Genomic DNA, 27,133 nt, shown 5'->3' with positions numbered 1-27,133 from the left:
TATCGAACAGCGAAGCACAAGGACCATGAAGTAATATTTAGTATTGGTAATTTGAAATGTGACATGTTTGATATCCGTTGCAATTCTTCCTTATTTATCCAACTTCTTTCTTTTATGTAAGCGCGTGGTAGCCAGCTTCATTCTCTTTCCAAGAGCGGCATCCTTGTTGTATGAGATATATTCCTGAGGGAAAAATTCACCAACTGTGGTCTGTGTGCCCTCCGTTCTCTTCTTGTTCATGTCCCTTATAAGCGGTAACATTACCTCATCCACCCGTGATTGACTCCACCCAACATTATACATGAGAAAGGAACGTATCTGATCTAGATTTGGTACGCCCCACTTAAATTCACTCGTGTCTCTGTCCACCTCCGGGTGAGTGTAGGCCTGAAAAACGATATGGTCAGGGAAGTTATCTGGAAGAAACAACTTCCCGGATTTGATACGTTTCAAAAGATTTTTTTTGAGTTTGGAATCTGGATCCTTTGGCTGTGAAAATCCCCGGGCATGCTCATCGAACCACCGCTTGAAGCTTTTGAGATCCTCGAACTCTGCTAATATTTCCATGGCTAACACAGGCCCTATACCCTTGATGCCTTCGGTGTAGTCGCTTCCCAATAAAAGCGCCAATTCAATTAGCTTGGTTCTGTCAAGTCCAATCTTGTGATCGATCTCTTCATTAAAATAGCATTCCACATATTGCTTTTGGTTGAACATATTCTTGTAGATTCTACTGCCTCCAAAAAGAAAACAGTCGCTATCGTCAGTAATGATTCCATCTACCATTTGGAGACGGTACAACTCGGCACATTGGGCCTCCGCCTCCATTGGAGCTGTGATGAACGGAATGCCAAACCTTTTCAAAAGCTCCTGAACATCTTGTATCATCGTTTGGGAAACCTCATCAGAGTCTCGTTTGGCTTTTTGTACACGTTCCTGGTATAGCTGCTCATCTGAAATTAGTGAAGTTGTTGAAATAGGAATATGATGTTTTGTCTTCATCTCAGTCGCAAATTCTTCGTGCTGGTTATCCTCCTCACGGAGCTGATTCATCATTTCAGCTTCTTCATCCTCTTCCAACTCATATTCTAGCACAGCTGGTCGTTGTGGAGCGGACTTCTCTGCTATTTGTTGTGTCGGTCCTTGAGAGTCAAGTGTAGTGCTCTGCCTCCTGTCTCGGACAGTTATATCGTCATGCGTCAGAGCCTCCAGTTCTTGATCATCATCCTTTTGATTTTGTCCTTTCTCAGAAACTTTTTTTTCATGCTGGATCATCGATGGTTTGAATTTGGTCTGCGTGGTAACATCGCTTTTGTGCTCATCCTTTGAAAAGCTCTTTTCATTTGTTATCTCCACGTCCGAGCCCAGTATTTCATCTTCAATAAGGTCCTGCTCATTCACGATTTCCACGTCGGAGTGCTCTTGTTCGAGTGGTGAACCTGGGCTCTCTTTTGTGTCTATGAGATCCCTGGCTTCAGAATATGAAATCAATCCCACTTTCTCGTCTTCATTTATAGGCCGAGTACTTTGAACTTCTTGCGTAAAAAATCTATCACCTGAATGTGGTTTTTCGATTTGAGAGACACTATGGTCGAACCATGAAGGCATTGCATGAGAGCTTTGAATAGGTTGAGGAGAACCCAGAGTTTCGAAAGCTGCACACTCATCAGCGTCTTCCTTCTGCTCATCGCTTGAATCGATTTTTTGAGACCGAAATAGCATTGAGCTGCTCAAGTCTGGCTTGTTCTCATCTAGATCAGTCTCTTGAATAATGACATCTTCTTCCTGCTCAGAAGTACCTACCGGTGATTTCTTTTCCGTCGTTTGACTTCCCACATTTCCATTGAGACATGAACCTTCCTCGTAATCATCTTTATACATGCCGTAGATTGATTGAATGATAGCTCGTGAGCTTTCCTCATCATCTTCTTGCTGATGAGCAGGCACATCTTCGAATTCTTCATCGCTATCACTAGAAGCTGCAGTGTGGCTGTCCCCTGTCTTAATTTGCGTTTTATTCTTTTCCAGGTCATCATCAAAAGATGACATTAATGAGCGCTTTATTTCCCCATTGTCGTCAATTTCAATAAGGTCCCCATCTCCATCTCCCAAGGATAGAGTCCACCCATCCTCGTTCTTCACGAGAGCATAGTGTCGGTCCTTGTCTCCAGCGATTCGACGTGTGATATTCCCACTATCTTCCAGCATTCCACTGACGGTCATGAGTCTTTGGGTGTAGAAGTTTCTCTTCTTGACTTGATCAATCTGAAACTTCGAGAAATCTTTGCTATTTGGAAATAGCCCTTCCAACTGGTCCTTTGAATACCCTAGTCTCAACCTGGATCGTAATCTGAGGTGAGACAAAATCATATACTGAGTTGCTAATGGGAGTTCGGTGAACTCTTTGGAAGAAGGATCGACCGAGTCAATATTGATCCCATCTACTGTATCAAAGTCGGCGTTTTCGGTGTACTCTTGAAATTCATCCGCTGGCATAATTCTATTGTCATCCTTGGAGACAGTAAATTGTCGAATCTCAGGAAGATGATACTCATCTTTCTTTATAAACTTTCCTGTTGGTGAGCTTTGAACCAATTCTATCTGCTGTGAGTTCTGACCTTGCAGTGTTCCATGTTCTGGATGAAGAATCGGCATATCTTCGAGATAAACCGTGCCATCTGGGTTCGGCGCCTCTGTCTTTGACGAGTCTGGGTCCTTCAAAAGTTCTCGCTTTCGACTTTGAGGTAGTTCCTTATCCTTCTGGAGCTGTATCGCGAGAATTTTCTGAGCTGACATTGCAGCATCCTCTTGGTTTTCTCGTCTTCTCTCTTTACGTTGCTGGATCACTTTCCTTTTAAGCGCTGGAGCCCCGCCATCAAAAACGAATAGTGGTTGTATGCCATGGTATAGTAGTTTGCAGATTCTGCGAAAGAATCCCACGATATGTGATTGCCCTAGAGAGTTGCCATCCTTGTCTCTCACGGCCTTAAGGAACTGATATATCCATATGGAGGCATCTACTGCTAGGCGTTTTCGGGATAAAGCATCAAGCTTTACAGGCCTTGCCGTAGGCCCCACGATTTCCCAGAGTGAGGTGACTCCCATATGTTTGGTGTGAAATGATAGCTTTATTGCTTCATGATGATGATGATGCTGCTGCAGGATGATAGTGGGGCGTATATTATGTAAGCGCTTACTTACTAACCTTGACTTATGCGCACCACTTCGCAGCCATTTCCTTTCATAGTCCGCATCATCCTCGAGTAGGCTCAAGGCTCAGGTATTCCTTCTTGTATTTGTTTATCTTTATGCTCGTCCTTCCATAAGTGAGGCTACACGACTTTTTATTGCGTTCACTGTTGCGTGGTTTGGTGTAATACACAGATGGCTCGGTGTATTTAATACACAATGGCACAGTAAATACATCCTCGAAGGTACGATTAATCTCCTTCATTACAACCTTTTCCTTGAGACGATAGAAAGAAGTATCTGAGTACATACTAAGATCAAAATAGCTGTCAAGAAACCATGGCAAGCGCATTTTCCCTCTATATCCAAATATCAAGCTCATCAACGTTATAAGACTTGATACCTTCGCTATAAGGTACTTCGTCAAACCGTGGGTAACAAGGTACCAAAGCATCACAGCTTTGGACGTAAGCTGCATTGAAAACTTTCCAAAAAGGAGTTCTCACTTTTATGGCCGGATGAAATAGTCCAGCCCAAATGTAATTGAGAAAGACACCAGGGCCAATTATGTTTCTGATTGCATCTAGGCATTCAATGATCCGTATAATCACATGTGGTGACTGTTCATAAATGTTTGGTAGCACAAGATTCATCAAATGTGTGAACGTTTCAATGTGGTCATCATTAGCAAATCCTGTGCAATTGAGCGCAAGATGACGAACCACTGTAGCAGCTGTCTGTCGGTGAACCTGATCTCTGTCTGTTAAACCATTCCCGATCAAAGGTGTAACAGCATGAATGTAGTCTTTGCTTTGGGCACCGTTGATGTATTCAAACATGAAGCCAAGGGATTTCAAAATACCATTCTGCACATTCTTGTCAGGCATTCTATACTCATTCATGAGGGCAGGTAAGACGGTGAATGGCTCACAAGTATCTGCAACAATTCCAATAGCGACCGCTGTACAGACTCTTAGCTGACGCTCTTGCACTCTTAGATTATTGAGCAAAGTGGCGAGAACGTCCTGAGGACCAATAGCGTTGGCTATGAATCCAAAAGTAGCATTGGACGCAATCCTGATTCGCTTTCTTTGGCTTTTCAACATGTCCAAAAGATCGAAACAAATACGCATCCACTCTTTCGAATTAATGCATTCTGCGCTCTTGCAAGCAATGAGCCCGATCAATTTCACGCAATTTTCTTGCACTTTTTCATGCCGATTTTTCAAAATCGGTGTCAATGTCGGTAGAAGCATGCTAATAGAGGGATTATCGAGAGAAGATAAGTCCTCCTTATTTAGCGATTCTAGACAGGCATGTAAAGCCCCTATGATGGAGCCCAAAACTTCAGGATAAACCTCTCCTAATGATTCATAAAGAAATAGAATGAGTCTGTTCATAATCTGGGTATTATTGTCGCCAAATTTGTTGAGCAAAGGTGCAACTGCTGTCACCAAATCTGCGGATTGTAGACGCACTTCTGGCTCCTTGTTTTTCATCCGAAATAGAATGGTACTCAAGAGTGCAGTTATATGGGGCTTGATTCTTGACTGAAGTGCGTTGCACACTGAGGTAACAGCTGAACGATACACGGAGTGCAGTTGAGTCTGTTCTTGGAAAGCAAATAGCACTGAGTCAAGTAATGTATCTGTAGAGCGTTCTTGGAGCTCTAAAAATGCATCAGGAAAGCTCCTAGCTATCTTGTTTATTGCACCCACAGCCATTTGTCTCATGCTCTCGTTCGCATTCTTCGCCAAGGGGATAAGTGATTCAACGACGACTGTCACGCCTATGTTTTTTGCCATCACTTTTGTGGTGTCAATGACAAGGCGGCACACCTGCGAAGAATCCAGTGCTATCTTTCTAGTCCAGAAGTTTTGAAAGAAGGGCTGTAGGATTTGCACCTTATAGTTAGGAAACACGGTCCGTGATATTGGGAGGCGCAAAAGAGAACGAAGAATTGCCCTCTTCATGTCTTCGTCCGGCGATCGAAATTCCCTGGTCATTACCTGCATCAATTCTTTTAAGTAGTAATTTGTATACTCCTCGTAAGATGAATTCTGCGCCATCAACGACACTAATGAGCCCACTGCTTTTAAAAAGGCTGCAAGTCCTCTGCCTCTGTGATTTTTAAGCCCACCCCAAAGCGGTTCAAGGAGAGTATCGAAGGCTTCTATTCCATGAGGAAAGACACTTTCTGCAAGGAGAGAGACCGTATTTGCTGTCGCTGTTCTCACTGGAAGAAGCTCATCTTCTAGACCGGGTTTTATAGTGTCGGCAATTTGTGGTAAGTAGGGCAATATGGAGGCACCATTTCCACCTCCCAAGTTGATGCAAATATGATGTATGATTCTAATCCCTGTGTGACGAGCCTGTGAAGATTTCGATCTAAGAACGGCTTTCACGAAAGGAAAAAATTTGACTAAACCCAAAGTTGCGGCAACCTCTGCAAGGGCTCGAGCGGTCAAGTTTCTCACATACTCATCGCTATTGTCGAGATCCGGTCGGAGAGATGTAATGATATTGGCCAAGCCAGCTGAACGTGCAATTACAGCGATGGTATCCTTGGCTTCTAGGCGAAGTGTCATCTGCTCATCAATAAGTAAGGGGCTAACGGCTGTCACGAGTTTATGTGTATAAGGCCTTATTCCATGCGACAACTGATATACAGCCCTGGTGGTTAGCTTGAGTAGAATATGTCTTTCGCTGTCCTCGAGATCAGGTTCAAGCATTAGAGGTAAGAGCACGCTGAAAATCGCCTTCGCACCCAAGTCAGAGGAGTGTGAGTTAAACCAGCGGTTGGCTTTTTTTCTCACCTGAGATGTTCCGTTCTTGGCCTTTAGAATCACCTCCATGACCTTAAATCGCTTTCTGTCATTGGGATCGAGTAATTCTTCCTCGCTTTTTCTACCAAGAAGCGACAAATGTTTCCTATCCTCCTTTTTTAGTAGAATGCCCTCGTATTCCATAGAGATATCACTGATGAGACTTGTATCCACGGAAGGCTGGTGATCCGGGGGCTGATATAGTTGGACTGTGACAGAGGGGCCACGCGAGATTTCCTTTGGAATTACCTTGATGTAGCCAGCAGGAATAATTTTGTCGAGAAGTTTGTCTGTGAGACTCACTCTAGATTCGGCTTGTTCCATGCTTCTTGTGGTGCTTCGTAGAGTTTGTTGATGATCCTCGAGGTGGTTCCTTTTGAGGTTCGGTTCCACAGTAGTTTCATCACTATGTAACAGCCTTTTCAAACTGGTTTCTCCCTTCTTAAGAGCTAGTGATTCTATTCTGGACTGGTAGCTCTTCGTTTCATCGATGTTTATCAGTCTGTTGAATGCCTGCTTTTGATAATCATTTTTAGTGGAGACATTTTGTGGGCGAGAATGTTTTTCAGGCTGGGATGGAAGCTCATATTCACTATGACTAGACATTTAGATGGAACGTAAATCGAACGTATATGGTGCTGCCAAAGTTATGATGTGTGATGGTTTATGAAGTATGCGAGCAGCCTATATCATGCATAGTCTCAAACTTCTTGCGATCCACTGCTTGAGAATTTCACACAAACGGTTAAAATCATTAGAGTAACTCGGACATGAAAATGATAGCCTCCAAATCATCAACATTTCAATAAATGAAATTAAATTGAAGCTCTCCCTACAGTCAGAGTACGCTAGGATGTGTGATTCCTTCATATAAACACATTATACTCATCTCATGTACGTCAGGTAGGTGTTCACCTCACAAGCTCCAGAAACGTCATGTCTTCCCAAAATTTGAATGTTCTCCTCAATAGGCATTTCTCACTCAAAGAAGTTTCTCCGTTATCTTTAGTCATTGACTCGTTAGCTCAGTCAGCCCACCTATTGATTCAGGAATTCGTATATAAATCGGAGGCGCCTGTGATTCTTCTATCATTTGAGAGCAAGATAAAACCTGCTTGGGCAACTTACTTTCTAGATTGCTCAGAGGCTACACAATCAAGCATAAAATCCTTTGTGTCCGACAATACAAGCAAGACGCGAAAGTCTCTCGTCATTATAGAATCGCTCAATTACGTCCCGCCTGATGAGATCACGAGTTTCTTTACAGATTTATTACGTCCAAACAATACCACTTTGGGAATATATCATTCGAATTGCCCTCAAATTAGTCTAGAGAATTATCCGCCTGGGTTGACATTACTAAATTATATGGCCCTGTCTGTTTTCCATATTGAACCTCACAAAGTTCCAGACGAGGAGGAGCTTGAAACATCACTTGCTCGTCTTATTATACCTCCAAAGCCTTATAGTAATTCTTCCTTATTCAAATTGAATTTCACAAACAAAAGGAAGTCTGGTAAGTCTCTGCTTCATGCGTTCTCCGTCAATCTGGAACTTCATGAGTATGAGCTAATTACAGAAGCGTCCTCGACAGAAATTTCCGAGCTTTTCGATGACTTAACAACATTTAATTTGAATACAAGCAATAAGCAAAAAATTGCTAAGGAGCTGGTTGAACTACCCTTCATGGAGGCTCAAGCAGAGTTGGGCAAAATGGGTGGTGCAATTGTGTACCAATTTGAGAAGGACGACGATTACGATGAAGAAGATCCTTATGAAGACCCATTTTAGGACAATGATGACTTAAAAGAGCACTGAGTTTGAAGTTCCACTAGCTCGATCTTTATTCTTGGTTAAATTGCTGTACGTGATGAAAAAAATGAGCGCTAGTGTTGATTTGAGGCATATGTTGATAATCATTAGTGGAGTTGGAGCGAGATATATATTCAAACTTCATTTGGCGTAGGCATTTCTCAGCTTCGAAGGTACAATGACATAATTTGAATACAGATTCCCTACTGATCTCTCTACAATTTCATTTCAACACCCATAGTTGCATTGATAATTTCTTTGCTAAAGCCTTGTAACCTAAGAAGAGCCGTCAACTTGCGAGTTGAGGGGAGGACTTGTTGACCGTGCATCGAGCACCTCGACGAATTTTTCAGGACTTTCCCTTAATGAATAATGATCTAATGTAATTAAACTCGATCAAAGGTAAGCTTTCGTAGACAATTCAGTAGTGACTTATCGATAGAAGTCTGGTTTGGCAGCATTCACACCGTATTCGCTTAGGGCATTGCTCAAATCTTCCATGGTGAGAACAATCTTGCCTTGTTGATGGCCAGCATTAAAATGCAGCTGTGGCTGCAGCTGCTCAGCTGCATTGTCGACGCCTGTGCCAGTTCCAGAACTCAGTTGATTAGCAAATTGTTGCCCTTGTAAAAGCTGTTTAGCCCTCACTTGAGGATTAGAAGAATTGTACACAGCTGAAGAACTTCTTATTCTTGAGTACTCATAGGCGTCCTGAGCAATGTCAGAGATAAACTTCTGAGTGGCAAGGGCTAGTAGCCTTTTGACTCTGACATCAGCCGTTTCGAAACCATTCCGAGCAAGATAGTAATCCGTGACAGCATCAGGTATAATAGGCAGGAAGTCTTTGTCCATCAATTCTAGCATCTCTTGTAAGCTTTTATCCTTCCTGGCTATGTTCGGGAGGTCATGCAATGATGTGCTAGTCTTAGGTTCATTATTGGCAGGATTCTGTTCGTTCTTTGTAGGTTCATCAAAGCGGCCCACCAACTCTGTATCTGCATCGTCAAACTCTTCATCGTCAACTCTCTCTATAGCCTCATTTCTGGCCTCGCTAGATGCTTCGATATCAGACATTGATTATAAAAATCGAGTGCTCAAGTTGAATTGTTTGTGTAGAGTAAGGGGGCACGGGTGTTTCAAGAATTGTAGAAAGTTCACTTCTGACCTTACAGGCGAGTAATGTTTCTAAAAATTCTTGTTTTTTTGTAAAAGTCACGAAAAAATTCTTCTGAATAACTTGAAAGTCCTGTGTAAGTCTAGTTAAATAGAAATTATCATATTAGCTTCCAGTCTATTACTCCTTGACCACATCTGTGATTTTGCACCTACCCCTGTGTCTCCACTAGGCCTCAGTCTGCCATTCTCACAGACAGCTATCATCATACAACCGGGTTGTTTGGTAAATGTTGTTAAAAATCACTTCAGGTGATACATGTAAAGTAACACATTTTTTGGCCAGTTCCTCATCAATTCGCAGTAATAAGTAACAATCGCAAAAGTCTGGGATAACTGCAAAACTACTTTGGATCTTAAAAATCAAAAAACAACAACTCAATGCTACTTGTTCATAGTTCGGCTATGCATTAACTATCGCTTGACTCAAATCAAAAAAAAATGCTATATTTCGGCCTCAGTCCCGCTCACCTTACATTTGCGTACCTACTGGACTGTGCGGTGCATGTAGTCTCACAAATATCATTAACATCAGCTGGAAAACAGGAGGATAGGGCTGTACATGTCACAAAACCCATTCGAATCACTCACATTTGGTAACTCGCTTTCTCTTCGCGTGGATGGTGCCATTGGTACTATGTCCCTCTCGCCAAATGGCAGAGACGCTGTTTTGGCGGGGAGAAAGGGTTTGTTCATCATCGATTTAGATGATCCATTCACGACTCCAAGATGGCTACATCATATCACCTCTTGGGAAGTCGCCGATGTTCAGTGGTCTCCTCATCACTTTGTTAAACCATCATGGTGCATATCAACCTCAAATCAGAAAGCCCTCTTGTGGGACTTGGCAAGACCTTCGAACAACGCCATAGCGCATGTTTTACACCGTCACACAAGAGCGATAGCAGACATAAATTTCCACCCTATGGATCCAGAAGTTTTGGCAACATGCTCAATAGATACATTCGTTTATAGCTGGGATATGAGAAGTCCACGACGTCCTATTGGCAAATGGGCGGAGTGGCGTGCTGGTGCCACACAAGTGAAATGGAGTCATAATGATCCCCATCAATTGGTATCCAGTCATGACCACAGCTTTTTCTTATGGGATACTAGAAAAGGTGCGGTCCCAGTTCTTAGGGCCGAAAATGCCCACTCCGGAAAAATAAACGGACTTGATTTCAGCAGTGCCGACAATAAGCTTATGACATGCTCTAATGATGAGAGCATAAAAGTGTGGGATCTCCTGAACTCCAGTACAGACACGATCAAGCCATCCGTTATAATGCAAACCGAGTACCCTGTTGCGAGGGCTAGGTCCTTACCATTTGGTAAAGACGGTTGTTGTGGCATCATGCCTCTCAGAGGAGGCGGAAATGCAATTCATATTATCAACTATCAAGGCGCATTGAACGAGAATGCAGCAACGGGGGAAACAGTTCAAATGGATGTAATACCCGATTACTCTTTTCGTGGCCATCAAGGGCCAGTAAAGGACTTTCTTTGGAGAACCCTTCGTTCTAGTTATGCTGGCTTTGAGTCTAACCAGTGCTATGAGAAATTTCAAATGGTAAGCTGGTCTTCGTATGATTTTGATTTGAAGCTTTGGCCCGATGACTCTGAGATGTATAACATTGCGAATTATAATCCACTGCACCAAAAGCTTTTTAATTCATTAGTCAGAAGCACCGGCGGCTCTGACTCCGAGGATGGTATTGCAGGCAATTCTCCAACCTATTCACCCAATTTAGAGTTGAGTGAGGAGGTATCTCTTAAAAAGTCAGATACATACCGTTACAATACTTATTGCGTTGAACCACTCCTATCAATGAAGGACTACTACAGAGAATATAACGGCGACAGCTTATCTTCCATGGCATACTTCAAAATCATGCAATCACAAGAAAATGCTGATAGAAGTACTCAGCTCAATCATCTTGATTGGATCTCTGGAGTTCGTATGGGTGACACAAGATCGAATGGTCCTGACCAGCACGGGCCGCCCATTCTTGAGAGCTTGCTGGGTCCCAGAAATCTTGGAGAGGAGGTGAGTATAGTAGGCCACAAGTTCCCTAAGCTCCGCTTCGAGAAAATCTCGGTCTCTACGGGGCACCTTGTAATGACCCTCAAAGGCCCACTTCCGAAAATTGAACGAACCCCCACTGAAGAGATTAGCGCTAGAGATGCGAGTGATTCGACAACCACGATGATAGAGGACAAGCTGGGCCAACCTTCTTTATCCAAGGCACCTGCGCGTAATAGTAGCCCTTTGCAACAAGGGAGCAGCAAACCAGCAATTGTTAACAAATCGAATTCAACCAACAGAGCAGCGGGCTCCAATTTACCGGCAAAAGAATCCGTCGTGCTGCAGCCGCAGAAATCGATCCTAGGAACTCACGACAGCATAGATGAATTATGGAGAACCGACCAGGAACAAGGCTTGGCATTCATACGCCTTGAGGTAAAATTTCCCAAGAGCTATCCCCATATTGAAGACGTGGCGTTGAAGAGTCACAAAAGCAAAAAACCACACAAACCCAAAAATCATCGATTGTTGTTTGACATAGAAGAAACTCATGAAATTACTGCCGAGATCAAGCGAACCTTGCTCGAAGGGTTGAATCAAATAGCAGATTTCTACACCACAAAATTCGCCAGATTTTGCCTTGAGCCATGCCTCAGGTTTTTGATGGGTGATAGGATCAATTTGAACGAAGCAGAATTTATTCGCGAGCTAGAGTTAATACCAGAGCTGTCATTGGGAGACAATCTTATTGAAGTTGGAGATGAAAACTGGGCGGACGATCTTGTGGACCTCCATAACGCAGCAGGGAGTTCAAATATCACTACTACATTCGCTTATGAAGGTAAAAAGGGAGACGAAGGCAAATATGAAGAGGACGACGAAAAAGATGAAGAAGAAATTGAAGGAAGAAAAGAACATGAAGAAGAAGACGAAGATGAAGAGGAAGACATAGACTTGATACCAATGGTGGGTGATCATCCACTTCCTCAGCTGACTTCTCACCAATACGAGGAATTTAAGAATCCAGCAGAAGCAGATCCTTTCAGAGATAGGATAAAACATGATACAACACCCCTTCCGAAAGGATGCGGAGCTATTTGGTCCCATAATGGTCAATTAGTCTGCTTCTTTTTATCACGCGAGCACGACGAGAAGGTGAAGAGACAGTCTGATTCTAGGAGTCAAAAGCGGAGGCCGGAAGATCGATACTTTAGCGCGGCCAAAGGTGTACAAACAATGATGGAGGATGACCATCTGTCTTCGCATTCAATGATAGATGAAGACTCGGATCACGATAACTCTCTGGAGGAAGCTGAATCGCTTTGCTCTTCGCTATCTTCTGACGCTAGCTTTAATAACGACTGGGATGAGCTCATAGAAAATGACGTGCCCTCGAAGTCTCGTGTGAGAGGGTTGTTCAGAGAATCTATGAGGGTTGGAGGCGATTTCTTCAGTAATGAAGACCGCAAATCAGGAATCACACGAAGTGCTGGAGGCACAACCTCGAACTACAGATCCTCAACACACGGGGACTGCTCTGTCAAAGAAAAAAGAACTCCCAAATCCTCCAAAGGACAGTATAATCGTATCTTGATCGCTGACTTCTCCCACCTTATTCCCGAAAAGGTCGAACTTGCCTTATCCTATCGGGTATTAGGGGACACGCCGGAGAGTTTAGCAAGACATAATTATGAAGTGGCTCGATTTCATGGTTTTTTAGAACTCAGCGAGGCTTGGAAGCTTATAGAGTTAATTCTTATCAAGGAGCTCCCTCAAGTCGAAAGAATGGGTAAATCCGAAGTTCCCATTCATTCAGACTCGAGTATCTTCTATTGGGGAAATCATCCTTATGGGCATAAATGGCTCGTGAAAAGTTTATTCGATTATTTTGAAAGAAAAAATGATTTACAAATGTTAGCAATGATGTCGTGCATTCTTCATGAGAATATAACCAATCTTAAGGAATGCAACGAGGAAAAGATGCAAGCTCTTCCTCTTAATACACCTTACAATGTTGTTCCAAACCATTCTGACCACAAGATTTCGAGGCAATTGGTTGCGTCATCAGATCGTGAAAGTCAGGGAGGTATCGCACTGTTGTTTCAACTGACGCTTCATGACAGAGGACTTGTACGGAAGCCATCGATTACGAATTATCGCAATGATCACATATTTCAAACCACTCACAGTTCGAACGATGCACTTCCGTCTAGGGCGTGGTCTACCACACCCGTTACAACGCACCAATCCCTCAATGGCATAGATGGTTCACCAGACCTGATTTATTCGAAGAAGCTTAGCCCGCAAAGACAATCGAAATATTCGTCAAGAAAAGCTCCCAGGCCACTGACCAACAGGGGTAACTTGTCTTCGTCCTCATGCTTACAGTCTCGAAATGGAACACGCCAGCCTCCGACGATAACTATCTCGATGAAAAACTTTGAGCTGCTCGACGTTTTTGATGATCTGTTCACGGTTTCACTTCTCAGTGAAGTAAGCGAGAGAAAGATGGTGTACTATAGAGAGCAATACGCCGAGATTTTGTATTCCTGGGGGCTACTTTATAACAGGGTGAAGATTTTGAAGTTTAATTACACCCTGGAAGAAGTGGCGAACAACCCGAGCTTTTTCCCACACAAATGTGAATACGGTTTACGATTTCGGAAATCTTTGAGTACTTCACAGCTGCTATTAACTCCACTTACGTCGATCAAAACATCCAGAGCCAGTGCATGGAACACGAAAAAGCGAAACGACTTACAGACTTGCGCTCTATGCTCTATGATTGTGAGCAAGCGTGCGCTGGTTTGCACGAGTTGTGAACATATTTTACATCCGGAGTGTGCTCTGATCTGGTGGCTACTGGGTGCCAGTAACTTGGAATGCCCCACGGGATGTGGTTGCTCTTGCTTGGACCATAGTATCCAAGACTGATATGACAGTGTCATCTCATGGTTTCCTAGTCGCAGTAATTTGATGTTTGAGCTTTTCGTCCCACTCTATCACCAAATCACTTATGTAAGCAGCAACATCCTCGGCACCCGTGCTTTCTATCTCTGCACTGGTTGTGAATTCACGCCCCCAACGATTACAAGCTGAAACCCACTTAACGGACTGATCACCGCCTTTCAAAGCTGCACTAACTGGGGCATTTGAGGCGGTATAGCCCGAGATGTTGTGAATCTCCGAACCCATCAAGCGTGCGAGGTAGAAAAGAAGCATCATTCCGTAGTATGTGAAGACATTTAAAAACTCAAAGAATGAAAAACTTGTGAAAATTCCAGGGTGGACAACGTAGGATTGTATACCAAACTCCTTCGAAAGGTCTTTGTATGTTCCACAATGCAACAAGTCCATTAACCTTTTCGAACCCTCATAAGGCTCAGGGGACCTCAATAACTGGAGATCATCGAACGAGAGACATTTGGGGCTGGCCATGACCGAAGATATCCAAACCACGCGGCCACCATTTTGTAAAAGATGCCGTATTTTGTATAAGAGGTAATAAGGCCCAAAAACATTAGCTTGAAAAAGCATGCCCATTCCGTCTGTAGATTTCACGCCAATTCTTTGCAACTTGTAAGTAGGAAAAGTTACTGCATCAAGTATGTTTGTGAAAACGGCTTTGGTGGCTTGCACCCAATCTATACCACTATAGACACCGAGTGCTGCGTTGATAAAGAGATAGTCAACTTTGGTGAATTTCTTATTTAATTCATGAATAGCACTCAAAACCGATACCATATTGGCGAAATCAACGAGAAGATAATCAAATTCTAGTTCACCTTTTCTCGTAGGATAATTCTCTCGATAATGATCTCGTATCTGAGTTATAACATCCTTGACTCGGGGCAATGTCCTAGACGTAACTATAAGGGTCACATTTGTTTCATCGGGAAGCAGGTCGAGTAGGCGATATGCGATGTTGACGCCGAGATTGGAGGTCGCTCCAGTGATCAAAGCGACTTGCCCTTCTTTCATGATGGTTGTTCGTAAAAGAAACTACTCATGCGATCGTATAGCCATATGTGCATCTGCTCACGTGAGTAATCGCGGACAATAGGTCCTCAAATTGTAGAACCGAGAGGTTTCTGCATTGTATTACCTTGGGCCAAATTGGGAAGCATTGACGAATGCAATATTTATAAATAAATTTCAGGTTTGTAACAACTCAATTATAAGTAAAAATTAAAAAAAAGAATACGACAACTGCAGGACTCGAACCTGCGCGGGCAAAGCCCAAAAGATTTCTAATCTTTCTCCTTAACCACTCGGACAAGTTGCCTGTATGATAAATTTGGATTAGATGTAACAATTATCAGGACACAGGAGAAAACAGTTCACGTGGTATGGATCACGTGAACATTGACTTACTGGAAGGAAGCTTGATATGCGAATAACGAGACTTACACAGCGCATATGAATCAAGTCTGTCGCGGCTTCTGGTAAGGGAAGACATTTGGGTGCTTTATTGCTGGGTTATGCCTCTTTTGCGATATTGAAGGGATTTCTTCTGCTAGACACGTCCTGCCAATACCATTTTTTTTTTTTTTTTTTTTTTTTTTTTTTTTTTTTTTTTTTCCACCAAAAGTAAAGATGACGTGAGCCAGCTCGGGGGCTCTAGTTAGAAAACTCACTTCTGTGAATCGATCCCATTTCTTTTCAACTGATTTCTCAGAATGAGGGCGAAGAAAATTAATCTCTATAGAAATAACCTCCAATAAGATCTCAATATTCTTGATCTCACGCGACTCTCAAGTCAGACTCCCGAACACTCGCCCTGCTTACCGAAGACATACCTGTCTTGCAGGCTTCTTCAACTTATGTATCAGAAGGGGCGGAAGGTTGAGGCCTTGTATCCTCGATTCACGTTTTTTAAATAAGTAGGTTATACCGCCTAAACAAAAAAAGTTTGTTTGCGAAAATGTCTGAAGATGTGTTCTCTTGAAGCAACCATGTTCTTGAGTTGGTTGCTCATAGCCAATAGATTTGCTCAAATGAAATAGGTATTTTCGATGATGACTTTGTCAGTCCTTGTTAAAAAACAAAGAGAAAAAAGAGAAAAGCTATTACTCATCGGGAACTCTCTTAGTATTCAACAAAGGAAGCCCGTCAAACACCATACCTCTGATGAGGAATATCAAATTAATAAATATACTTTCAATGCGGTGATGAAGGCCGTGAACCCATATTATGATACGAACAAAGTGCATCAGGTCCCGTAGATATTCTAATTATCTATTTCCAAAGCAGAATGCAACCAAACCATGCAGTTATGATGATAAGGATCTATTCTGCAGAGCATAGAAGGGAAGTTCCAGAATGAAAGGGCATCACTCCAGGACGGAAGAAAGGCATTCGAGACATGAGCTGCATTTAGTTTCCTCGATGTTGTTCTGCTTCCCAAAATTCAGGAAGACTAAAATAGGAGGCATAGGAGCTCTTTCAAAAAGCATGGCGTTTGACGAGATAAGAATACAGTTCATCAAGGTCTGCTATCGAAAAATCATCGATCTTGTAGGATTTGCTTGTGGGCATTCAATCAGCAGGGCTTTGTGCACTGAATTAGTAAGATGCTCCAAAAAACCGCGCCAAGAAATCATGACATGAGCCGCACCATTTATATATATCCACTGCCCCGCGTTGACGCGAGGAGTACTTCCTACAGCCGCACGTCGGATTATCCCCCACGCAAGAAACTTATTCCCCGTTCCACAGCCGGGTACACCGGATTTATCGTCTCCATATTCTTCAATCAAGCCACCACTATGTGCATGTGTATTTCCCCAGATTTGTCATGATTCGGAACGTCCGCCTTCCTGCTTCGAGGCGGTTTAATGCAGTATGTTGATGAAGTAACAACCCTTCTTGCTCAATTATGGACTTAAGGTAAGAATTAGAAAGCAACCACATGACTTTACATTGGCACGAAGAAGCCAAATGTTCAATCCATTTCTACTTAAAAGTACACATCAAGAACCCGTAATTATTTTCCCGTAAATTTTCTAAATATCTGAGATCTAAACCAAAAATCTAAAGTCATCCTTAACTTCCGATCCGTCATTTCCTTTGCCTAGCTCATTTTCCCAGTTCATGGTTCCATTATCAATTCTTTTGTTTAAGATTTGCAATCTCAACCTCAATGCAATCGCGCAAACAATTGCAAGTCCGATAAAAACACAATTACATGTGAACGCAACAGTGTAACGTGGAGCAGCAGATGATGGATATAAGTAAGCGTTCCAGATCGAGGCTGAGTTCGATAAGCAATTCATCAAAGAAAGTGCGATGGCACGTTTCAATGGTGGACGGGGAACGGAGTTGGACATCCAAGATAAAATTGTGGTGAAGGAACAATAGATCGAAGGCACCATAATTACCATAGCAAAGTATCGCGCACCAGTGTTCAAGGTAGACACAGCAATAATAAACGACGCCAATGCTATAAGGAGAGGGGAAACAACATGCCAAAAACGTTCACCTGTTTTATCAGCATGAAGGGCCCATATGAAGGTAGTTATGACAGCAAGAATATATGGAGGAGCGGTAAGACACAAGGTGATGACACGATCAAAGTTGAGTGTCTCAACAATGGACGGAAAGAAATTAGTAACACCTGCTGCTGAGACCAACCATGAGAGTATACCGCAACATGCCCAGACTTTAACGTCACAGACAGCCAACTTGAAAGCACCCCAGTATGATTCTTCGTTTGTTTCATCGCTATCATCTTGTCCTGTTTCACATCTAATTTTGTATAGAAGGACATCCTTCTCAAAATCATTCAACATTTTTGAGTTGTGAGGCATATCAGGCAAGACAAAGTAAGCCAACGGAGCGACACCCACTGTAATTCCTCCTTCGATAATGAAAAGCCATCTCCAAGATCTCAACCCATGAAGGTGGTCCATGTTGTCAACAATTCCAGCGGCGATCAAACCTGAAAAGGCACCAGAAAGTAAGGATCCAGAATACAACAAGGAATTTCTGAAGCCAAGCTGCTTTCTTGTATACCAACAGGATAACACATAGAGACAACTGCCGAAAAAACCAGCTTCAACAAATCCCAACACTAAACGCACTGCAAGAAGTCCACCGAAGCCCTGGACGGCAGCAGTACAGAGGGAAACTGTACCCCATGCACCCATGATTGAGGCAATAAAAATTGATGGCTTTTTGAATTTGTTCAAAAACATGTTAGACGGTATCTGCATAAGAATGTAACCAACGAAAAGAATGGAGATACAAGTCTCATATTGGTTACCCTTTAAATTTAAATCCTCTTCCAATGCACCAAGTCTAGCGCTCGCAATGTTATTTCGGTCAAGATAGTTTAGAATGTACAAAAACACCAACATTGGAATTAATCTCAAATCGACTTTTCGAGTAATCTTCTTGTGGAATGCGTCAATCTCTTCATCGCTGTACTGCTTCAACAGTTCAGGTTTCTCAACCTCAACAGGATCTCTTGACTTTGTGCCGCTTTCAATATTGCTTTCAATATGTGACACTTCAGATTTCTCCACTTCAGTCTTTCCGAGTTTATCCATTTTACTTTCTCGCTGTCGAATTCAATCCTTGGTGGTTCTGTAAGATTTTTTCTGATTTTTTTCTTTTTTTTTTCTTGACAGAAGAGGAGAAGAGGATCTACGCAATTTATACCCTGAATTTCAGACCGACTCTCGGGCGGTGGGCTCGACACCCAACATCTTGCAGGGTTTGACGCAGCCTGCCAAACGCGAGTACATATATGCCGGAAAAATGTATTGTAGCGGGGGATATGTGGGGACCTCGGTGGGGCAGATGCATAAATGCGTGGCAACGTTCTGACATTTCCTGTCACTACGCCGGCTTAAGAAAAATGGATGATGTTACTACAGCATTTTTTCCGACGATCCTGCAAAAAAATTGATTTGTAATTTTTCTGTCTGTGAAGATATTGTTCACTTCTCGGGTTATCCGCCTTCGTGACGGCTTTGTTCGGATAAACTGTATTGCAACATCGTTTTATGCAAAACTATGCAGTATGTGGGGGCACTTCGCAAGCTGGCGGCAACGTACCTTGCTACCTTTGGCAAGGCGGGAAAGCAAAATCCCGGGAATTCGGAAGCCATAAACTCAATCAGATTCTGAATTTTGAGCAAGTTTTTTGCTGACCAACTCATAAGGCAGAAGAGTTGGTGGGTGAGTCTAGTGCAGCATGTTTGTCGAAGGGACCGAAAATTACATAATGTGAGAGATGAGCAGCTGCCAACTTTATTTTTGCTTTCCGGCTATGCAGGGTTTACTTTAATAAGCAAAACAAAATCTAGAGCTTTGACCTGTTTGCACTGTTTGGAACTTGCTTTCTCTTCGAGAGTTAGAGAGATGAAAGGTCTATAGCGTCGAAGTGTCTTCAGAATAAAATCTCTTATAGTAACGCGTGCAATATTTCTAAGGAGAATTGTGGATTTTGTGATTCGCGTGAAGTATTTGACAATGGAACATGGTCTCGTTTGAGCTGCTCTTTCCTATTCGCAGTCAAGTCACGTGTGGATACTCCTGAAGCTTCACGTTATCTACTGACCTGTATGGTGGCAGATATCTCCCAAACATCCCAAGAAATAGAGCTAGGCCTGAGCAATACTTCTTTCGTTCTGGCCGCCAGTGACAGTAAATCAATCATTCGTGAAGCTTTAAAGACGAACCATGCGAAACTGCTCGGACAAAGAAAGTGCCGAGCAACTTCATGAATCGAATGATGAATCGCAAAAGACTGAACATTCGGAACCAAGTGAAGAAAATAATGAAGGTGTTTTGCAAGGAAGTGCAGAAGTTCAGGTAGGCCAAGACTTGGACGAAGAAAATGAGGAATTTTACCAGAGTAGCAGCGACGGGGATGATTCGGTTCGCGAGTTTGCCGCTACTATTAGTCCAACTAACCATACGAGCGGCTCTAGGAGTCATCGTGACCTAATACGTGAGGTTGTCGGACAAGAAAGTACACATTCCGGTACTAACCTCATTGAAGTCGTGCAAAGATTGGTAGGGGGTATTGAAGGGTCACCATTTAGCAGACAACTGACAGAGTTTGAAAATCTAATTTCTAACCTTTCACAGCGTGACGACCATTTTATAGTATTAGAAACGTTGAATGAGCTCTCGGAAAGGCTACTCATGATGAATGGTATAACTGCTGAGCGTTTAATTCCTTCTAACAGATTTGCACGAGCCTTAGTTGACATTTTGAAGGAACCTCTTTTCGAGGATCATCTAGAGTTACATCTAGTGACTTGTCGTTGCCTCTTCAATTTCTTGGAAGTCAATCAAGATTTCATCCATGATGCACTAAATAATGGAGCAGTCGAAGTACTCATCGTACAGCTTCTTGACATCAAGTATATCGACCTCACGGAGCAGGCACTCCAAGCATTAGAAATGATATCAAGGGAAAGAATCTCTCATAATTTGATCGTTTCAAATGATGGGCTCTTGGCCTGCGTTCAAAATCTTGACTTTCTAACAATTCATGCGCAGCGAAAATGCCTCTTTATCATATCAAATTCCTGTGTCAACATCAGTGAGAATAACTTTCAGAAGGTTAAGGGTATCATTCATCAACTTTTCGATGTTGTGAAAGGTAACCTGGACGATATCGTCCGAGAACATGCTTGTCTAGCGTTATCGCGGATTGCAATGAGCTTCAAATATAAGCGGCGTTCGCATGAAGAGCTTTTTGCCAATGAACAAATGTTGGACTTAATTTTGAATGTAATTAGTGGCTCATGTGGAGAGGCGAGTAAAGAGACTCTTATAAGTTTCAAAGTGCTGCTAAGTCTTTTACAATCACTTCAACTCATGGCATCAACCTCCCCAAGAATTTCAGAGATTCTTCTTGCCTTGAATGCGGGTAGGCATTTGTTTTATGCCCTTGAATTTTACAACAAGAAACATGATAAACGGGCAATGCTGGACTCTACTTCGGACTCCATAATGGAGGTCTCCTACAACTCGGTGATGGCAGCACCGAAGGAAATTCTTCTCAACATTCTTCGATTCATTGCAGCGCTAACTCCAACGTCATATGATCTAAGCGAGTCTCCCTTTGTGTTTGTTCCCATCAACAAAGAGGAAGGAGGAGCTTTATCAAAAGAGACTCACCAAAGAACTATTGATGAAACAGAAACTTTCTTACACTGGGCTTGGCCAGTTGTACTCAAAGTTTTCCTCGCAAGCATGGAATCTGAAATCCGGAAGATGGCCCTCATCAACATTTTCAGAGTGTTAACCTTCATTGAATCTGAAAACCTGGTTTTAGTGACACATATGAGCGAGCTTACATCCATTATCGCATCTCTTGTTAGTGCTGCAAAGTCTGACTTACTATCCAACAATGGTTTGGATCCTTTAAGCAGCTCAACCTTATCCAATATTATACCATCGGTAGCGATAATTAATTGTGTGTTCAAAAAAGAATTCTTGAACTGTGTCATCAGCCTAAAGAAAGAGGGGGTTTTTCAGGACATCGAATATATCGCCGATCGATTAAAATCGTTAAATCTAGATACCACCAGCAATCACGTTGAGAACGACTGGGCTCCCTCCTTGGCAAGGTTTTCGACTTTTTCGAATCCTGAATTGGATTTCTCACGTGTTTCTGATCAACTTCCCAAAGAAGCACTTCTTCTGAGAGCTAAGAAGGTATTAGATCAATTTCGACAGATATCCCATGACCTCCCTTTAAACTTATCCGGAGAAGATTCCGGATCAGGATCAGATCTCTCAAGAAGTGTTAATCTTGTTTTGAGTACAGAGAACCCCGACCCACTTCATTGCGAAACGCTTTGGAATCAATTACAAGATTTGCTCCTATACGACACTACTGATTTCACAAGTAATGAACTCGTTACACTGGGTATTAATGAGGTTTTTCTGTCAAACTTCATGAACCCTACTAACGTCGATGTCCTCCACACGCCTTTAGGGCGCTCTTTTTATTCTACCATTCTCCAAAATTCCAAAGCTATTAGAAGGCTTATCGACCTTTTCTTGGAGGCATTGCTGCGTGCCGAGTCGTTCGAGGTCATTTCTGTCACCGACAAAAGTCCAGGTCGAAGCCCTAGACATGCTTCTAATTTAGCCCGTCAGATTCGATTGCGTCTAGTTCCACATACAAGTGCGTCTAAACCTCAAGTTGAAGCAATGACGATTTGTGTCCAAGCGGTAGCAACTTTCCGCTCCATCGAGTCATTCGTCATCCAAAGAATTGAACAGGGATGCCAGTTAACTACATCAAACGTTTCTATACCAGAACGAACCCAAACCGGGAATGAGTGCGTATTCTATTTGAATGGAGATGTTGTACCAAGCGATACTACAGTTTTCGGGGCCATCTTCTCTTCTGCTAATACGAGGAATGGTTTATGGTCTCAGATTCATCCAATTGCCTACGAAGTTCGGCCTTCGAGTGGTGCTCAAACAGTAAAACCTCATCGTCCACACGAAAGATGGTCTGGCGGTGCAGCTGATACAGTATCCTTACCTACACTCAATGCGCTCCAAACGATCTACAAAATGAATACAAGAGCTAGGCAAGAGGGATTGTTTCATCTACCAGACGACGCGTTTTGTTGCTGGAAGCTAACAGTAAAACTTCGGAGACAGTTAGAAGAAGTTCTAGTGGTAGCCAGTGGGGCTCAACCTTCATGGAGTTTGGCTTTAACCCGAACTTTTCCCTTCCTTTTTCCTTTAGAGTTGAGAATATTGTTCTTAAGAAGCACATCGTTTGGTTACTCACGGCTTATCCATCATTGGCAAGATGCAGCGGACCAAGATCTCTATTCATCAAACAGTGAGATAGAATCCATCTTCCCAAACAGAAATCTACAGCTAGGCCGCATCAGTCGCCAAAAGGTTCGCATCTCAAGATTTAATCTTATGTCCAGTGCACTCAATGTCTTGAAAAAGTTCGGTTCATCACCTGAAATTCTTGAAGTTGAATATTTCGATGAGGTAGGATCTGGCCTTGGGCCAACCCTTGAATTTTATGCTTCAGTGTCTCATGAATTCCAAAGAAGTGATTTGAACATGTGGCGAGCTTCGGGAAATCGTATTTCGATAGAGTCAGGTCATTTCGTCAGCTCGGAAAATGGTCTTTTTCCAAAACCCTTTATCTCGACCCAGCATAATTCGCAGTTTAAGAAAAAGATCGATAATCTCTTTTATTATTTGGGTGTGTTCATGGCTAGGGCGTTGTTTGATTGTCGTATCGTGGATATCGATTTGAATCCTCAATTTTATCGAATGCTAAGTGCTAAATCCACAATAAAGGATTGGTCTTATGTTCCCACTTTGACAGATCTTTTCGAGGTTGACCCTCCCTTATTTAGGAGCTTAAAACTGTTACTCGAGATGAGTACATTGAAGGATGGAGAGGCAGACCCCATCGAAGAAATGGAACTTTACTTCGTTCTTCAGGATGACCCAAGCTATGAATTAGTTCCCAATGGTGCGAATTTAAAGGTGACTGGACGCAACGTTCGTGAATATGTTAACGCGATGATCAATGCTGTTCTCAAGGATGGGGTTTTGTGTCAAATACAGAAGTTCGCTGAAGGCTTCTCGACTGTTTTTCCAATTCAGTCGTTAATGGTATTTTATCCGGAAGAATTGCGAAAAATTTTTGGTGCAATCGAGGAAGACTGGTCTGAGAGAGCTATCTTTGACGCCATAGAGGCCAACCATGGTTACACAAACTCATCTAAGTCAGTAATTCGTCTTGTCCAGGTCATCTCGAACTTCAATGAGGTTCAGCGCCGCCAGTTTTTGCGTTTTCTCACAGGAGCACTGAAGCTTCCCATCGGTGGGTTCAAGTGTTTGCATCCAAGATTTACTGTGGTGAGAAAAGATCCAGAAAGCGGGCTTAAAAGTGACGACTACTTGCCTTCAGTAATGACTTGTGCACTGTACCTAAAGCTTCCTGATTATAGTCTGAGAGATATAATGAAATCTCAGTTATTACGAGCTATGTCAGAAGGAGCTAACTCGTTCCATTTGTCGTGATGTACCAATTGAGCAATAAAAACAGTTCGTATCGAATTGGTTTGATATCAATTTCATTACAAAATCACAGCTTGCAAATATAGCTCAGAGGCTTCACTGATACGTAGTTTTATGTAGAAGTTTTCCAAATTGTACTGCACCGACCACTCCGTGTGCGCAACTGATCATTTCGCAGTGAACACCTCAATCCCCACTATCATGCAATTAGACACATTGATAAAAGATTTGGTTTCGACAGCTCCACCCAGTGAAATCAGGAGAGTAAACGCTGATTTGTCGACTATCGTACCTAGGGATGGAAATTCAATTGTGGATCGTGAAATTGCAGAATATCTCGAGTTTCAGGGCCACGCGACTGAAAGCTCTATCTGCTCAAAGTTTCTGAAGGAGCCGGAGACAGGCAAATTCATAGACTACAAAGCGAAGCAGAAATTTTACTACGATTTTGGCAAAGAGAAGGCTTCGGATTTTGAAAGCTACAAGCCTGAAGATCGCCCTTCTTATTATGAAGATCTAGTCGACCTCCTTGACACCTACTCAAAGGGTCATTATCCATCGAAATATCAATACAACGTGACACCTTTGGCTGACAAAGTGCAAATTTTTATTTTAAGTGAAAAAAGTGAGCCATCCAATTTTTACAGTGGGCGTTGGAAGTCCACGTTCACTATAGAGGGATCAAAAATACATGCTGAAATTGGAACAGATATTCATTACTATGAAGAAGGAAACGTGAGACTTCACTACAGTGACTCATTTGACGAGAATCTCACTTCGGTTAGTGCCAAAGCGATCGCTGAAATAATCAGACGCACGGAGGATCGGTTGACTTTGCAGATAGTCCAGCAATTTGATGAATTGAACAAAAATCATTTCAAACACTTACGAAGATTGCTTCCTGTCACTAAATCAAAAGTCAATTGGGGTAAGGCTATTGGAAATTATAAATTGGGATCAAATGTGGCAGAACGCACATGAACCTTTATCCGTCAATAATATACCTTGTAGATCATCCAAATCACAAAAAAAAGTAGCAATATTAGACCGACGATACGACTAAGATTCGAATTGCGCCTCATGGTTGTTGAAAGATCATTACTGCTTCGTTTGACTCGTGTCCACAACTGTGAGAAGTTGTCACTTAAAGAGTCTAAGATATTCAGTTCAGATCGTATGCCCCCTTGTATGTCATGTTCGACGGTATTTCTAAATTGACTTAGCGTATCAGCTAATTGATTGAATCTTTCGTTATTGTCTTGTTCCCTGTGACCATACAAATTCGACATCGAGGTGTTGGTAATTCCCCTTGAGAAATTCTGCGAACTATGATCAATGTGCAGAAGTTGAGAACTGATATATTTCCGTTCATCCATGTATATCCTTTACATAATACTTACCGATTAAAATGATTATCAACCCCTTGATTCCCAAAGCCACTGCTCGTCAGCTGTTGTTGCAAAGCTGGCGGCTCAACAAGTCTACCCCCCGAAGGATACGGTAGACTATCAGATGCTCGGAACTCTCCACTATGATGTACTGCTTTATCAATCAATGAGTCGTAAAAGTAAGTGGCCTTACTCGTACGATCATGAAGTACTGTAAGTTCGTCTCTTCGAGTGCCGTATTTTTCGATAGCCTTTGCTAATGAAGGTCTCAAGGGTAGTACGTCATTGTACAAATCTGTGACTCTATCTTCATCTAATGTCAAAGGATCCGATGAGATAAGAGCAAGAAGCTCATCAATCTTTAGTTGCTCCACTTTCAGCAACCTCTCTTCCACAGACGCTTCTCGCGCTGCTTCCTCTGGTGTTTTGCTTACGACGGGGGTCACATAATTCAATGGAAAAATGCCAACTTTTCCATTAGGAAGGGCACCTCTCCACCAGTCACGGTAAACAGATTCCACAACAATAATGATATCACCTTTTTTAAACGAAAGCTCGTCTGGCTCGTAGGAGATGAGGTCATAGAGAGCGCGGACCTTTTTGACATTGGCGATCGTCATGGGCTCCAATCTATCTTTCAGCACCGATTCACGGCTTTCGTGGGGCATGTCTGCAACTTCATTCTTTATGTTTATTTTTCTCACGCTCTGCTCCCGTTCGTATTCTTGTACCGATAATTGTAGCGCTCGTTCGAGCTCTTGCTCTTCCTGCTCCTTGACTTTTCCAGGTATTGCTGTTTTAGCTGGCTTGGACGGTGCCCCTTTACAATACTGAGGATATTTTGTTCTCACAGTTTGTAGCGCATCTTGTATCGGTCTTAAGGACGGATCGTTCTTAAATGTCTTATTGAGATGGGCAATCACCTCTGTGATCCGTACCTTCACTTGCTTGTGAACTTTCTTGTCCGACAATTTGCTCAAAACACTCTCCTGAAGAAAGCTAGTCGAGGCAATTTCTTGTTGTAACCTTGAGCCGCAATTTTCAGCTATGGCAACAATGAGAGAAAGTGTTCTGAATAGAGTATTCGCATCCCTTGTGGAGAGTCGACTTCTGATGAAACTAATTGCATCCTTCGAATTTTTTTCAGGATCTTTGGATATCGTGTCACAGACATCAAGAATAAACTGCCAATTATCGTCGGTCAATGTACAATCGGTGGCTTTGTCAATTTGTGTTTTCAAAGAAGACATGGCTATAAGTAGTCAGTGTAGTGGCAATATCGCGAAGCAGAAAGTCACGGAGGAATCTATACCTACATGCTGGGATCACAAAATGTAACACGGCTTCGGCACCACCTCGAGGAGAAGTATATACATAGAGTGAGTGACATGGGGAAAAAGTAGAACGCAAAACAAAAAAAAAAAAAAAGAAAAAATAAAACAGCCGGAAAAAATAAAAAAGATCACACAACAAATGAAGGAACTGGCTCAAATGTTGTGAGTTAGGGGCTATGTGGCGCGTGAGGCTGCAAAAGCTGGAATGGTACTGTTCACGACTACACCAATACACCACTTGATGCTCCGAACGTCTCCAAACTTTTTTTTTTTATCCGAAATCACCAAAACGGCCACCATTCGTGCCAAGATAAGAGTTTGTGGAACCAACTCGCCCCTTTTGACAAT

The 27,133-nt window shown here is 42.5% G+C and overlaps 8 protein-coding genes and 1 non-coding gene across 9 annotated transcripts; 3 read left to right on the top strand and 6 right to left on the bottom strand.

Annotated features, from left to right (window-relative positions):
• Positions 1–90: 90 nt before the first annotated feature.
• Positions 91–6,620, bottom strand: C7M61_002775 (uncharacterized protein; the record flags this gene model as incomplete). The annotated part of the gene is made up of 3 exons (XM_024858137.1): positions 91–2,994; positions 3,834–4,978; positions 5,384–6,620. The coding sequence occupies 3 exons, from the start codon at positions 6,618–6,620 to the stop codon at positions 91–93; spliced, it is 5,286 nt and encodes a 1,761-aa protein (XP_024713543.1).
• Positions 6,621–7,382: 762 nt separating this feature from the next.
• On the top strand, positions 7,383–7,805 carry C7M61_002774 (Elongator subunit; the record flags this gene model as incomplete). Its single annotated transcript, XM_024858136.1, has 1 exon — positions 7,383–7,805. One exon carries the CDS (start codon positions 7,383–7,385, stop codon positions 7,803–7,805), a length of 423 nt encoding a protein of 140 aa, XP_024713542.1.
• A 453-nt stretch (positions 7,806–8,258) lies between these two features.
• On the bottom strand, positions 8,259–8,900 carry C7M61_002773 (uncharacterized protein; the record flags this gene model as incomplete). Its single annotated transcript, XM_024858135.1, has 1 exon — positions 8,259–8,900. One exon carries the CDS (start codon positions 8,898–8,900, stop codon positions 8,259–8,261), a length of 642 nt encoding a protein of 213 aa, XP_024713541.1.
• Positions 8,901–9,561: 661 nt separating this feature from the next.
• On the top strand, positions 9,562–13,847 carry C7M61_002772 (uncharacterized protein; the record flags this gene model as incomplete). The annotated part of the gene is made up of 3 exons (XM_024858134.1): positions 9,562–11,509; positions 11,750–12,651; positions 13,701–13,847. 3 exons carry the CDS (start codon positions 9,562–9,564, stop codon positions 13,845–13,847), a joined length of 2,997 nt encoding a protein of 998 aa, XP_024713540.1.
• Positions 13,848–13,974: 127 nt separating this feature from the next.
• Positions 13,975–14,463, bottom strand: ERG27 (3-keto-steroid reductase; the record flags this gene model as incomplete). The annotated part of the gene is made up of 1 exon (XM_024858133.1): positions 13,975–14,463. The coding sequence occupies one exon, from the start codon at positions 14,461–14,463 to the stop codon at positions 13,975–13,977; it is 489 nt and encodes a 162-aa protein (XP_024713539.1).
• Positions 14,464–15,228: 765 nt separating this feature from the next.
• Positions 15,229–15,310, bottom strand: C7M61_002770. Its single transcript has one exon. It is a non-coding gene; the product is annotated as a tRNA-Ser (tRNA).
• Positions 15,311–17,045: 1,735 nt separating this feature from the next.
• C7M61_002769 (uncharacterized protein) lies at positions 17,046–18,575 on the bottom strand (the record flags this gene model as incomplete). Its single annotated transcript, XM_024858132.1, has 1 exon — positions 17,046–18,575. The coding sequence occupies one exon, from the start codon at positions 18,573–18,575 to the stop codon at positions 17,046–17,048; it is 1,530 nt and encodes a 509-aa protein (XP_024713538.1).
• Positions 18,576–23,415: 4,840 nt separating this feature from the next.
• Positions 23,416–24,066, top strand: C7M61_002768 (putative ubiquitin-protein ligase; the record flags this gene model as incomplete). Its single annotated transcript, XM_024858131.1, has 1 exon — positions 23,416–24,066. One exon carries the CDS (start codon positions 23,416–23,418, stop codon positions 24,064–24,066), a length of 651 nt encoding a protein of 216 aa, XP_024713537.1.
• Positions 24,067–25,459: 1,393 nt separating this feature from the next.
• On the bottom strand, positions 25,460–26,701 carry HSE1 (ESCRT-0 subunit protein; the record flags this gene model as incomplete). Its single annotated transcript, XM_024858130.1, has 1 exon — positions 25,460–26,701. One exon carries the CDS (start codon positions 26,699–26,701, stop codon positions 25,460–25,462), a length of 1,242 nt encoding a protein of 413 aa, XP_024713536.1.
• Positions 26,702–27,133: the final 432 nt, after the last annotated feature.

The sequence above is a fragment of the Candidozyma pseudohaemuli genome (assembly GCF_003013735.1).
Source record: "Candidozyma pseudohaemuli strain B12108 chromosome Unknown scaffold00006, whole genome shotgun sequence".
In the NCBI taxonomy this organism is placed as follows: domain Eukaryota; kingdom Fungi; phylum Ascomycota; class Pichiomycetes; order Serinales; family Metschnikowiaceae; genus Candidozyma; species Candidozyma pseudohaemuli.
Note: the sequence above shows the minus strand (reverse complement) of the source record. Positions and strands in the feature narration are given on the sequence as shown.